The following is a 13,703-nucleotide window of genomic DNA, read 5'->3' on the forward strand; positions in this document are numbered from 1 at the left end:
GTGGGGCCCAGCAATCTGCTTTACAACAAGACCTACAGAAGATGCTGATGCAAGCCCAACTTTGAGACCTTGCTGCTCTGCTCTGATGTAAGCTCTCCTGGGGACACTGGGCCTGCACTGTTCACTTCTCTATCCGCGGGGCCTGGCATGGTCAGCGTGCAATTACTATCTGCTGAATGCATAATAACTATCATAATGATAGCCACTAACCATTGATTGAGGGCCTCCTTTGTGCCAGGCTATGTTCTGAACGTTTTAGGAGGATTAGCTCAGTTAAGCAGCCGTCGCTGGGATCACGTTACAGATAGGGAAACTGAGGCTCAGGGAGGCCAAGGGTATTGAGGTGTTCTGGGGTCACCTAGCGGGAGATCCGGCATGGAATCCCCCGTTTCGCGGCTGGGCTCCTCCGGGCTCTCCAGGGGTCGCAGCGGCCGCACGCTCCTGCTGCCCAGCCAGGGCGTCCTGCCCCGCCCCGGGGCCCGCGCGTGTCCGCGGCTCCGCTAGTGCCCCGCCCCGAGGCCGGCCGGGGGAGGAGCGCGGCGGCGGCCGGAGGGCCCGTGGCGAAAGTGCGGCTGCGGAAGCTCGGCGAGGCGGACGGCGGCGAGGGAGGAAGCTGGGAGGCGGCGGGCGCTGCGAGGCCGGGCCGACGCCATGGGCCGCCTGCACTGCACGCAGGACCCGGTGCCCGAGGCCGTGGGCGGCGACATGCAGCAGCTGAACCAGCTGGGCGCGCAGGTGGGCCGGGCGGCCGGGGCGCGGGCCCGCGACGGTCCCGAGGGCCGAGGGAGGGGAGGGGTGTGGGCCGAGGGCCGCCCGGGGGGCGGGGAGAGTCCGGGGCGCGGTGTGGCCTTAGGGACATTCAGGGGCGGGCTGAGAGGGAAATTGGGGTCTGAGGAGGCCTTAGGGCCAGCTGAGGGGCCCCGGGGGCGTGGGGACTCAGACGTGGGACTTCCGGGAGGCGTGAGAACGGGGAGGGATCTCGGAAGAGGAATTGAGGGGAGCCTCGATGAGGCTGAAAGCATTGTGGGGAACCGAGGGAACAGACTGGGGTGTCGGGAGGCCTAGGGAGTTTGGGGAGTCGTGGAATTTGAGACGTTCAGTAGGGAGGCCAACTGGGGAGACTGAGGGTCTTTGCATCCTCTGGGAGCCCGGGGGTGGGGGTGGGGGAGCCTGGAGTAGGGGCAGGTAATCCGGGGTCGCATGTGAGTTTGGGTAATGGCCAGGCCAGGGTGGGACTGTCCTACCTCCCAATTAAGAGGAATACCTGGCAGTCCTTAAAGAAAGAAGCCATATAGTCTACACAGTGGAGGACCCCTCCCCCGCCCCCCACCTTGATAGTGGAAGTGGGGAGGCTGATTTTTGCCTGTTGGGGCAGCAAATGCCAGCCAGCCGACTTCCTGTCCTTGTGCTGGTCGGGATGCCCTTTTCAAAGCACCAAGGCAGCGAAAATAAATAGGTTAAAATGACACTTCTCACCACCATTGTAAAGGTGCATCTGTTTTCCCCCACCAAGTCTTAACTTCCCAGGAGATGGGGTTCCCTGTCCTTCATCTCAGCATCCCCTACAACCTACTGTTTTCTCCTAAAGTAATTGCAATGCCAGACATATTCTGAAGCCCCTTTGTCCAACAGAAATAAATTGCGAGCCACATGTCTAATTTTACATTTTCTAGCAGTCACATGTAAAAATTAAAAAGAAGGTGCCTGGCTGTGACTCTTGATCTCAGGATTGTGTGTTCAAGTCCCACATTGGGAGTAGAGATTACTTGACAATAAAATCTTTTTTTTTTTTTTCCAACATTTATTTATTTTTGCGACAGAGAGAGACAGAGCATGAACGGGGGAGGGGCAGAGAGAGAGGAAGACACAGAATCGGAAACAGGCTCCAGGCTCTGAGCCATCAGCCCAGAGCCTGACGCGGGGCTTGAACTCCCGGACCGCGAGATCGTGACCTGGCTGAAGTCGGACGCTTAACCGACTGCGCCACCCAGGCGCCCCAGACAATAAAATCTTTAATAAATAAGTAAAGAAATAAATAAACAGAAAGCTAACTTAATGTTTTCTTTAATCCAGTATATTAAAATACTATCATTTCAACATCTAATCCACATAAAAAATATCAATGGGGGATATTTTACTTTTTAGTACTAATTTTTCTGATTCTGGTGTGCGTTTCACATTTACAGCATATCTCAAATTAGACTAGCCTTTTTCTTTTTAATAGGGTTTTGAGGTTTTTTTTCTTTATTTTAGAGAGAGAGCCCAAGCTGGGGAGAGGGGGAGAGAGAGAAAGAATGAATCTCAAGCAGGCTCCATGCTCAGCGTGAGCCCAACAAAAGACTGAATCCTGCCACCCTGGGATCATGACCTGAGCTGAAATCAAGATGCTCAACCAACTGAGCCACCCAGATGTCCCTAGACTAGCCTTTTTCAGGTGTTTAATAGCTACATGTGGCTAGTGGCCACTGCTTATCATACAGCACTTCTAAGTGCTTTTATGTATATTAAGTCACTGAGTCTTTACAGACACCCTAGGCAGTAGGTTTTATTATCATCCCCATTTTACAGATTAAGGAAACTAGATCACAGAGTGGTTGAACAAAAATAGCTGTCATTTATGGAGCATGTACCATGTGGCAGGCACTGTTTTCAGTGCTTTATGTGTAGCAACTCTAAAAGGTAGGTGCTGGGGCGCCTGGGTGGCTTGGTCGGTTGGGCGTCCGACTTCGGCTCAGGTCATGATCTCACGGTCCGTGAGTTCGAGCCCCGCGTCGGGCTCTGTGCTGACGGCTCAGAGCCTGGAGCCTGTTTCCGATTCTGTGTCTCCCTCTCTCTCTGCTCCTCCCCTGTTCATGCTCTGTCTCTCTCTGTCTCAAAAATAAATAAACGTTAAAAAAAGCTTTTAAAAAAATAAAAGGTAGGTGATGTTATAATTCCCATTTTACAGATAAGAAAAATGGTTCAGGGAAAGAAATTGACCTTTTTTTTTTTTAATGTTTATTTATTTACTTTTGAGAGAGAAGCAGGGGAGGGATAGAGAAAGGGAGACACAGAATCTGAAGCAGGCTCCAGGCTCCAAGCTGTCAGCACAGAACCCAACGCAGGGCTTGAACGCCTGAAACGTGAGATCATGGCCCGAGCTGGAGTCTGACACTTAACCGACTGAGCCGCCCAGACACCCCAGAAATTGACCTGTTTAAGGTCAGGCACCGGGGGTGGTAGAACCCAGAATTCAGGACCTGATGCTTGATTTTAGATTCCGGGGGATTAAATATACAGAACAGAGCTTTCCAGATGACCTCCCTACCCAGGTTGCTTAGCTTTTACTTGTATGTGCGGCAGGATTATCTGGAAGACTTCCATGTGGATAATAAAAAAGATTCTGCTGCTAAAAAACTTTTTTGAAGCGACAGGATGCTATGACGCCTAAGGTTACCTCCTCCAATTTGGTATTCATGGAAAAATATAAACCACGTCCTTTAAAATCAGAGCTTGCTTTTTACTCATTCTAACCTTAAACTACACTCTGGACCTTTAACCCTTTTCTCTTAAGTTTATTTATTAATTTTAGTAATGTCTACACCCAGTGTGGGGCTCAGACTCACAACCCCGAGAGATCAAGAAGTGCGTGCTCTTCTGGCTGAGCCAGCCAGGTGCCCCTTTACCTTGGTTTTTAACACAGAAAGCTTCTTCCTGATGAGCAACTTAGCAGAGTCCTTTCCCTGCCTTTTGTTGGGTGATCAGATTTCCCCGAGTACCCACTCTATTAGCCGAATTTATTTTCAAGTCTGAGGCCTAGATATCAAGGAGAAAAAGAATCATTGTATTAATGTGGGCATCACCATTTGTTGCTCACTCTGTGGGTATTTATCTGAATGCCCTACTGTACCCAAATAGCCACTAAACACAGTGAGGTGTGCAAAGGGTTGATGGACACAGCCTCTTATGCTGGGGAAATTTTGATCTGCTAGGGCAGGTCAGAAAGTGGAGACAAAGTGCAGTGCTGAGTTCACCTAGATACATCCTGTAATGGCTTGGACCAGTCCTAGGTAATGTGGAGCCTTGAGAATATGATTTTAAAAATCACAATTTTGGGGGCACCTGGGTGGCTCCATCGGTGAAGCATCCAGCTTTTCACTCAGGTCGTGATCTCACGGTCTTTGAGTTCGAGCTCCTCAAGCTGTGCTGACAGCTCAGAGCCTGGAACCTGCTTGGGATTCTGTGTCTCCCTCTCTCTCTGTCCCTCCCCTGCTCGCTCTCTCTCTCTCTCTCAAAAATAAACATTAAAAAATATTTTAAAAACAAAATAAAAATAATTTTTAGCATGGTTATTTGAGAGGAAAATCAGAAAAATATAAAGAAGAATGAGGCGCCTAGGTGGCTCAGTTGGTTGAGTGTCCGACTCTTGATATCAGCTCAGGTCCTAATCTTGCAGTCTTGGGATCGAGTGGAGTGTCAAATGGACTCTTGCGTGGGGAGCCTGCTTGGGATTCTCTCTCTCCCTCCCTTCCCCCATCACTGCTACTCCCACCTCCCCACTGTCCCCCTCACATGGGCATGTGTGCACTCTCTCAAATTAAATAAATGAGCATTAGAAAAAAAAGAAACGGTCTGTAATCCTCTCATCTAGCTATAAATGAAAGCAACACATGCAGTTAGAAAATTTAAACAGTATTCAAGGTATAAAGTTAAAATACCTGTTCTCTTCTCTGCAGAAATTGACATTTTAATAGTTTCTTGTGTATCTTTGGAGAAAAAAAAAGTCTGCCTCTGCCTGTATATATATGGGTAGCCTTTAAAACATTTTCTTTTTTACACAAGAGATTAGACTAGCCTCTTTCTCTTTTGCATGATATTCTTTGAAATGCATCTACCATAATTTGTTTAACTAGCCCTCTGTTAATAGACACTTCAGTTGCTTTCAGTCTTTTGTTTTTCTGAACAGTGCTGCCGAGGAACTGCTTTGTGTAAATGTGGCTGGGTTTACCTTTGGGAACATATCTGAAGGGTGTTCTTCCTGCAATCAATTACTAGGTCAAGAGATATAAGCATTTAAACATTAGATATGACTATCAGGGCGCCCGGGTGGCTCAGTTGCTTAAGCGTCCCACTTCAGCTCAGGTAATGATCTCATGGTTCGAGCCCCACATGGGGCTCACTGCCATCAGTGTGGAGCCCACTTCAGATCCTCTGTCTCCCTCTCTCTGCCTTTCTCCCCACTCGCACTGTCTCTCAAAAATAAATGTTTTTTAAAAATAAATTAAAAAATAGAAATTAGATATGACTATCAAATTGCTGTCTGGAAAGGTTGCCCCAGTTTGTCCTCTCATCAGCAGTGGGAGCACATCTGTTTCCTGGCACTTACTTGCATCAGCACTGGTGTCATCATACCTTTATTTTTGAAGATTTGATAAGTAAAGCAGTGGCATTTCCTTATTTTGCTTATTTGCATTTCTCTGGAATGATCTGGAGCATCTTTCCATGTATTCGCTAGTGAGAACAGTTAAGATTTTGATTTCTCGGATGGTGATGGGCAGGTGAGCATTCCAGAGGGAGACAGCTATGCAGATACAAAAAGGCAAAGAATGAGGAAAGGGTTTAGGGAGATTTATTCAACAAATACTTAACTATGCACTTTCATTAACTAAGGTTCTGTGACCATACAAACGTATACAAGGAACCTTCTCTGCTAAGACAAGTCTTTTCTTATCAAGATTTAAAATTCTAAGTGCCCTCAGGCAAGGTTCCAAGAGGGAGCCTTAGAAGTTAAGAATCTGGGTAGGTCACTTTCTTGTTGGGAGGGTCATTGTGTCTTGGCAGAGCATTGAAGGATAAAGGAGGGTTTGGAAAAGTGGAGATAGGGATGGGGGTCAGCATGTCCTGCAGACCAGATTAAGTTGAGGCTCCCCTTGAGAGGAGACATGGGGGAATGAGGCCTCACAGGGAGGTTGAGCCTGAATGCTAGGCTGAGGCCTGGAAATAGAAAAGCTGCTGGAGGGCTTCACAGCTGCTCTCTTTCTTAAAAGGCTCAGGGTGGCAAAGGGTCAGCCAAAGATCTGATGGTCCACAGATTCACAGCTGAAAAAAAAAAAAATTAAATAAAGGAAAATTCACAGTTTGAGGACACTGTCTGAAGCTTGTCCCTGACTTTTCTTGTTTTTACTATATAGAATCAGCAGTTAGGCAAAGCTATTACCGTAAATACCACAGAAAGACAACCCCTGGGTCAGCATTGGTTAAAATGTTTCCAGGGAATATCTATGAAGTTTTGAGAAGGTAGATACTTATGTGCCATTGGCTGGTGGAAATGTAAATCCATGCAACTTCTTTGCAAGGCAACTTGGCACCATTTTACACAGAATTTAAAATGCACATATTATTTGACCTAAGACATTTTTAAAAAGTATTTTGTAGACACGTATGTCAAAAAAATATGTGGGAGGATATTCATTGCAGCATTGCAGTAACATCAACAAAGCACATGTGCACACACACGGATATACACACACACACACACACACACACACACACACACACACACTAATGTTCATCCCTAGGGAGCTAAATTATACTGTCTATGCAGTTGAATACCATGCACTTGTTAAAAGAACTGGGTAGAGGGGCATCTGACTGGCTCAGTCGGTGGAGCATGTGTCTCTTGATCTCTGGGTTGTGAGTTCAAGCCCCCTGTTGGGTGTAGAGATTACTTAAAAATAAACTCTTGGGGGGAAAAGCTGGGTAGAATTATATCTACTGATAAGATCAATCTCTAAGATATAATTGAATGTAAAAAGGCAAGATGCAGTGTGTGGGTTCACTTACATCCCATTTGTATTTATTTTTTTTTTTAAGTTTATTTATTTATTTCGAGAGACAGAGAGGGAGTGCAAGTGGGAGAGGGGCAGAGAGAGAGGAGAGAGAGAATCCCAAGCAGGGTCCACACTCAGCACAGAGCTCAATGCAGGGCTTGAACTCATGAACAGTGACATCATGGCCTGAGACAAAGTCTAGAGTCAGACACTTAACTGAGCCATCCAGGCTCCCCTAAAATAAAATCTTAAAAAAAAAAAAAAAAAAAGAATAAGAGTCTGTTCTAAGACAGTGTATAAGGAAGTGTAAATTTTACTATTTTGTTATATACATAATAATATTTATTGTGGGGGAAGAAATCCAGAAAATATGGATAGAGAAAACAGAAGAAAATAAAAATCACCCAAAATCTCACTCCACAGAAATAACTGCTTTAAAAAACAAGGTAGAGGGACACCTGGGTGGCTCAGTCAGTTGAGCACCCGACTTCGACTCAGGTCATGATCTCATGGTTTGTGAGTTCAAGCCCCACGTAAGGTTCACTGTTGTCCGTGAAGAGCGCACTTCAGATCTGTCCCCCTCTCTCTGCCTCTCCCCCACTTGCGTTCTCTCTCAAAAAAAAAAAAAAACAAAACAAAACAGAGAAAAAGTTTATGAAGTATGTTAACATTTGAGTGGGGCAGAATAAGAAATTATATATTTGGATTGGCTTATGTTTGAATAATAAGTATGTGGAAATATAAACAAAACAACTGCTATTATTAATCTTCCAATGATTTTCCTTCCAGGCTGTGTGTGTGTGTGTGTGTGTGTGTGTGTGTGTGTGTGTGTGTGTATTTGGACCCTTGAGAGGTGCATGTGTGTGCATATACTCACAGTCTCTCAATACATATCTCCCAGGTGTTCCACTAAGATATATTTCAGACAATATGGTGATACTGATATATTGACACTGGGTAGTGGGTATTGTGAATATTTGAACTATAAGATGATCAGACAGGTGTCAGCACCTGTGTGTTCTCTCCAAAGGGTCTATATGTGGATGAGATGTGGGAACACTGACCCAGGAGTAGAATTTTGCTGATGTTCTGTGTTATTCTCTTCACAGCAGTTCTCAGCCTTGACAGAAGTGCTTTTCCACTTCCTAACTGAGCCAAAAGAGGTAAAGTACCTTGTGATAAGGAGAGTGCTGAGTGTGGGTCTACAGCCCTGGGATGCTTAGAAAGTGAAGGCCTGGCTTGTTCCCTCTCTGCAGGTGGAAAGGTTTCTGGCTCAGCTCTCTGAGTTTGCCACCACCAATCAGATCAGCCTTGGCCCTCTCAGAAGCATTGTGAAAAGCCTCCTTCTGGTTCCAAATGGTGAGTAGCCTCTCTTAGCAGCTGAGGCCAGAGACGTTCTTTGAACAGTGTTTCAGACCACGGAGTTGGCAAGCGTGCTTTGGGCGCTGAGCCAGTGCATTCAATGGAGAATCAGACGTGGGCGGGACTCAGTCTAGGAGGGAAGCCAGGTACACAGATCACCGCAGTAGAGTGAACTAGAGGTACAGCTAAAAGTGCAGTCTGTATCCCAGCTTCCATCCCCAAACTGCTGTCTGGTCCCCTGCACAGTGTATAGAAATCGAGAGTAGGCAGTTAGCTTCCTTTTGTGAAATTAGAGCAATCTGGCAAAATATTTTGAATTTACTGATTTTTAAAATGGGGCTTATCTATATATATTTTTAAAGATTTTATTTTTGGGGGGGGCGCCTGGGTGGCTCAGTTGGTTAAGTGTCCAACTTAAGCTCAGGTCATGATCTCAGGGTTTGTGAGTTCAAGTCCCATGTCGGGCTCTGTGCTGACAGCTAGAGCCTGGAGCCTGCTTCCGATTCTGTGTCTTCCTCACTCTCTCCCTTCCCCGCTCATGCTCTGTCTCTTTCTCTCTCTCTCTCTCTCTCTCTCTCTCTCTCTCTCTCTCAAAAATAAATAAACATTAAACATCCAACGTGGGACTTGAACTCACAACCCGGAGATCAAAAGTCACATGTTCTACTGATTGAGCTAGTCAGGCAGGCACCCCACGGGCTTGTATTTTTTTTTTTTTTAATGTGGTAAAATATGCATAACGTAAAATTTACCATTTTAACCATTTGGGGCTTATATTTTGTTTTTAATTTTTTTTTTAACGTTTATTTATTTTTGAGACAGAGACACAGCATGAACGGGGGAGGGGCAGAGAGAGAGGGAGACACAGAATCGGAAGCAGGCTCCAGGCTCCGAGCCATCAGCCCAGAGCCTGACGTGGGGCTCGAACCCACGGACCGCGAGATCGTGACCTGAGCTGAAGTCGGACGCTTAACTGACTGAGCCACCCAGGCGCCCCGGGGCTTATATTTTGTATGTGGTTTTTCATTTCAGATTTCTGGAAATTAATTTCCATTGTTTTTTGTTTTTTGTTTTTTTTTTTTTTCAAAAATATTAGTCCACAGTGGATTCAAAATAGAAAAGGTCTTCCATGACAGATGGTTTCAGAGGTAGAGTTTGCCTAGAGCAATCAGGAAAAGTTTCTAGCCAGGAGGGAGGCGATCACAAAGGTTTAGCTGTAGAGATATCCATTACTGCACTGTTTTAATGGTCTAGAACAATTAGAAACCAATAGCCCAATAGTTGGAGATTAGTATAATGTGCTGTTTCTACAGGGGAACATCATGGGGGTCAAAAATTCATGTTCTGAGTTAGGTAGACGTGGGTCTGTCACTCAATGAGCAGTGTGACTTTGTCCAAGTACCCTCTGTCTCCCAACCCCAAGCAGCAGCCCCTCTCTCATGTTTTCCCCCCAGTCTGAGCTTTTTCTTGGTGTGTGGAGGGGGCTTGTTTTGAAGACTGAGATAATATAAAACATATGCTTAACATGGTACCTCAGTAAAAGGTTGCTCTAATTTTTGAAATTCTGTAATAATTTAAAAAGACGCTATCAAGGAAATGTAATGATATGGAAAATCTTTCGCAGTATAATAGTTTAATAAAAATAACAGTTTATAAAACTGTTTAATAAAAATAATAGCTTATAAAACTACCACAGTCCTACTTTTGTAACAAAAACAAAAAAGAATGTTAACTGTGACTATATTATCTGGGTGGAGGGTCAGCAGGTTGTCTTGTTTATTGTTGGCTATGTTTTGCCTAAAAAGTTGCTAGAATTTGGCAACTTAATTAAAAGTTAATTTTATATAAAGAGCGGGGCGACATTTGAGCCCAGTCTCAAAGAATGAGTCGATGCTGACCCGGCTGAAAGTGGGTGAAACCGCATCCCCGGTTTGCACGTTTTACAAATTGGTAACGGGGCTGATGTTCCCCAGGCTCTCAGCCCGGTGCTGCTGCGCTGAAAGTTGGGCGCCCTCCCATGTCTCTGTGCAGGTCCTTTCCTTTGCCTGTCATAGGTTCCTGATGTTCTGGGGGCTCGAATCAGAACCTCCCAATGTTTCCAACTGTGACATTTTCTCATCCTCTGTGTGTGTGTGATTCTCGCATTTTTTGCTCTCTTTGCTCTCGTGGCGGGTTAAAGGCACGTGAACCAAAGGCTGTAGGAGAATGTGCGGTCTTTTGTAACGCGGGCATACGTTTTTCATTGCACACCTACAACAGTGCGGAGCTGTTGGAGAGTCAGAAGGGAAAGATCCCCTTTGACCCTCATGCTGCTCTTGTCTGCAGACACCATCGCAGTTTAATTTTGCTGTGTATCCTTTTATATGTTCACACGCGTGTGCATTCATGTTCTGTTTGCCGTAAATGGTGGTAAACCATAAAAGTGCTCGTGCAGCTTGTATTTTGTCATACCTGTTACGTCATGGGGACCTGTCCATGTGAACCTCATTCTTCTCAGGGCTGTATGTGCCGTGGACTGGATGTATCTTTTAACCATCTGTCTCCTGTGGCCGGACATTTTAGTTCTAGCCCTTCACTCTTAGAAACAGTGCCGTGGTGAACATCCTCAGGACATTGTGCCCTCCCGAGTGTGAGCGTTAGGATAGCTGCCCAGCATGCAGATCTTCTTTCTCATTCTCTAGCCTACATCTGTGGGAGTGGGTTTGTCTGCAGGTGGGGACCTGTCCACCCAACAGCTGTTGTGGACACTGATTTTTCCGGAGACCTCTGTCTTCTGGCGTCCCTGCCTCCCTCCTTTGCTGTCTTCCTTAGCTCTGCTCCCCATGCCCCTCAGCCCTGTCAGACTGCCTTCACCCCTCCCCAGCCCGGGAACTCCCACCAGAAAGCCTTCCTAAACCACTTCAGTCTGCAGTGACCTCCCTTCCTCTCAGCTCCCGAGAGATGGTGTTTATCTACAGTTACCATTTTGGGCCACAGTCACTTACAGTTTTCTATTGTTCATGCTGTTTTACATGTGTCTGTTTTGTGGCTTCGACAGAGAGCTTGTTCTTTGAAGTCAGAGGAAGATCTCGTACTTCTTTCCTGAGCCAAGGTTACAAGTAAAGTGATGACACGAAGCGATGCTCAGTATATGCTGCGCGAGTTGAACTGAACTTGGGGGATCCTGTCGCCTCCCAGGGGATGTCGGGCGTACGCTTTTCAGGCAAGATTGGTTGTCATTGTTTACAGCAGATCATTTTCTATAGGTGCAGAGAACCCCAAGGAACTCAGCATACCAATCAAGAGATGGACTTCGCAGTCTCACGTGGATTTGAGGGTCGATCACATCACCTATGTCGCTATTCAGCCTTGGGCAAATCAGCCTCAGTTTCACATCTAAAAAATGGAGCAATAAGAGCAGTTTATGGTGGTGGCATTAGGAACGAATGAGTTAATATATGCAAAGCACTTAATTCGGTGCTTGCTAAGCTTCGCTTTATGTATTGTAGTTGATTTCAGTCCTATGACTCCTCAGACTATGAGGACTGAGCAGCTGAGAGTGTAACTTATAAGACACGTGTCCTTTTCCTCAGCCCGGGATAAGTTCTTAGTCCTTCGTGCCTTCTTGTGGCAGTGGCGTCTCCAACGGGGCTCTTCCGTCCCAGGTTCCAGCCTGGCCTGGAGTACGGTCTGCAGCACAGCGGGGGTCACGCTGCACCTCTGAACTATTTGCTTCACATGATGACATCTGTAGCCCTCAGAGTGACGTTCAAGGCCTTTCTCAATCTCATCTGAAATACAAGGGCCTCGAGGTCCTCACCTCCTTCCTCATCCCAGGCCTGCCTTGCAGTAAGACCTCCTTGTTAGAGCTGGAGGAGCCTCAACCCTCCAGATCAGTTGTCTCCAACTTGGTGTTTTCATCCAGAAAAGGCTTATGTGGTCAGCTAGAAGCAGGAAATACTGTCCCCTCCTGCTCCCCCAGCCTTGGAACCTTGAAGAGACACACACATTAACATATCTTGGGCTCTGAAAAGTCCTGCAATAAAGAAACCTGCTTATCCGGTATCTGAGAAACAGTTAACCATGAAACCCTCCTCCTCCTCCTCCTCCTCCTCCTCCTCCTCCTCCTCCTCCTCCTTGTAGGGGGAGGGTCAAGTAAAACCTTTTTGTAAAGGCTGATCTGGTCTAATCTTTGTCTTGTAGATAGAGACAGAGCCCTAGAGAGAAGACAGTGACTTGCTTAGGATCTTACAGTAGAAAAGCTGGGGCTACTACCTCCCTTGGTTGGTGTAAAGCCCAGTGGTTTGTGTGTGTGTGTGTGTGTGTTTTAATGTTTTTCTTTTACTAACTAGTGTGTAATTCTTAAAAAAACACCTGACTTCAGGGACACCTGGGTGGCTCATTCGGTTAGGTGTCTGACTTCAGCGCAGGTCATGACTTTGCAGTTTGTGAGTTGGAGCCCATGGAGCGTCGGGCTCCGTGCTGACAGCTCAGAGCCTGGAGCCTGCTTTGGATTCTATGTCTCCCTCTCTCTGCCCCTTGCCCGCTCACGCTCTGTCTCTCTCTCTCTCTCAAAAATAAATGAACATTAAAAAAAATTTTTTTAAAACACCTGACTTCAATAGTTATCAGCCCATAGCCAGACTGTTTCATGTACAACCCGTCCACTTCTCACTGCTCTCCAAACTGGATTATTTTAAAGCAAGTCTCAGGTCATATCATTTCGTTTCTGAATACCTGATTACCATCTCTAAAAAATAAATTTTTTCCCCCTTATCAAACCACAGTGCCATTATCTAAAATTAAAATATGCAGTCAGTGTTCTAGTGTCCCCATTGTCTCACATTTTATTTGTCTATAGTTGGTTGCTTCCGTCAGGATCCAGGGAAGGCCCTGCACTGCATTTGGTTGCTGGATGTTCCCTCGTATGCTTACTTGTCACCACGGCTACTTAACAGCTTTGAGATCTTGAGCCGAGTTACTGACCCTCTCTGAAAATCTGTTTTCTTCAGAAAACAGAGCTCCTAATAGTAGCTCATATATCATTATATGAATAAAGATAATAACTGTAAAATCCTTCAGTAAGCAGTGGCCGCACTGTTGCTAATATTATGATTGTTGTTATCATTACGAGTTGTCTCCCAGACACAGGGAGCTCCCAGATTACAGGTTACTTGGCTGTAGGGCTACTACTGAAGTCTGGTTTTATTTTTCTATTAAAAAAAATTTTTTTTTTACTTTTTTTGTTTTTTACTTTTATTTTAAAATTTTTGAGAGACAGAGAGAGACAGAGCATGAATGGGGATGGAGCAGAGAGAGAGGGAGACACAGAACTTGAAGCAGGCTCCAGGCTCTGAGCTGTCGACACAGAGCCTGATGCGGGGCTCGAACTCATAGACCACGAGATCATGACCTGGGCTGAAGTCAGACATTTAACCGACTGAGCCACCCAGGTGCCCCTATTAAGAAAAAAATTTTGGGGCACCTGGGTGGCGCAGTCGGTTAAGCGTCCGACTTCAGCCAGGTCGCGATCTCGCGGTCCGTGAGTTCGAG

General features: G+C 45.9%; 1 protein-coding gene across 2 annotated transcripts in view; it reads left to right on the forward strand.

Moving 5' to 3' along the window:
- Positions 1-570: 570 nt before the first annotated feature.
- The window catches only part of COMMD7 (COMM domain containing 7), a 20,353-nt gene continuing 7,220 nt past the window's right edge, over positions 571-13,703 (forward strand). Inside the window, exons 1-3 of one of the 2 annotated variants that reach the window (XM_040447355.1) lie at positions 571-735; positions 7,919-7,972; positions 8,066-8,168. In XM_040447355.1, the coding sequence (XP_040303289.1) occupies positions 652-735; positions 7,919-7,972; positions 8,066-8,168 (241 nt within the window). In that variant the 5' untranslated portion in view covers positions 571-651. The remainder of the gene's footprint in view (positions 736-7,918; positions 7,973-8,065; positions 8,169-13,703) is intronic. The other variant, XM_040447356.1, reaches the window with a different exon arrangement.

Source organism: Herpailurus yagouaroundi, unplaced genomic scaffold, assembly GCF_014898765.1.
Source record: "Herpailurus yagouaroundi ecotype Mexico unplaced genomic scaffold, PumYag 196, whole genome shotgun sequence".
Lineage (NCBI taxonomy): Eukaryota > Metazoa > Chordata > Mammalia > Carnivora > Felidae > Herpailurus > Herpailurus yagouaroundi.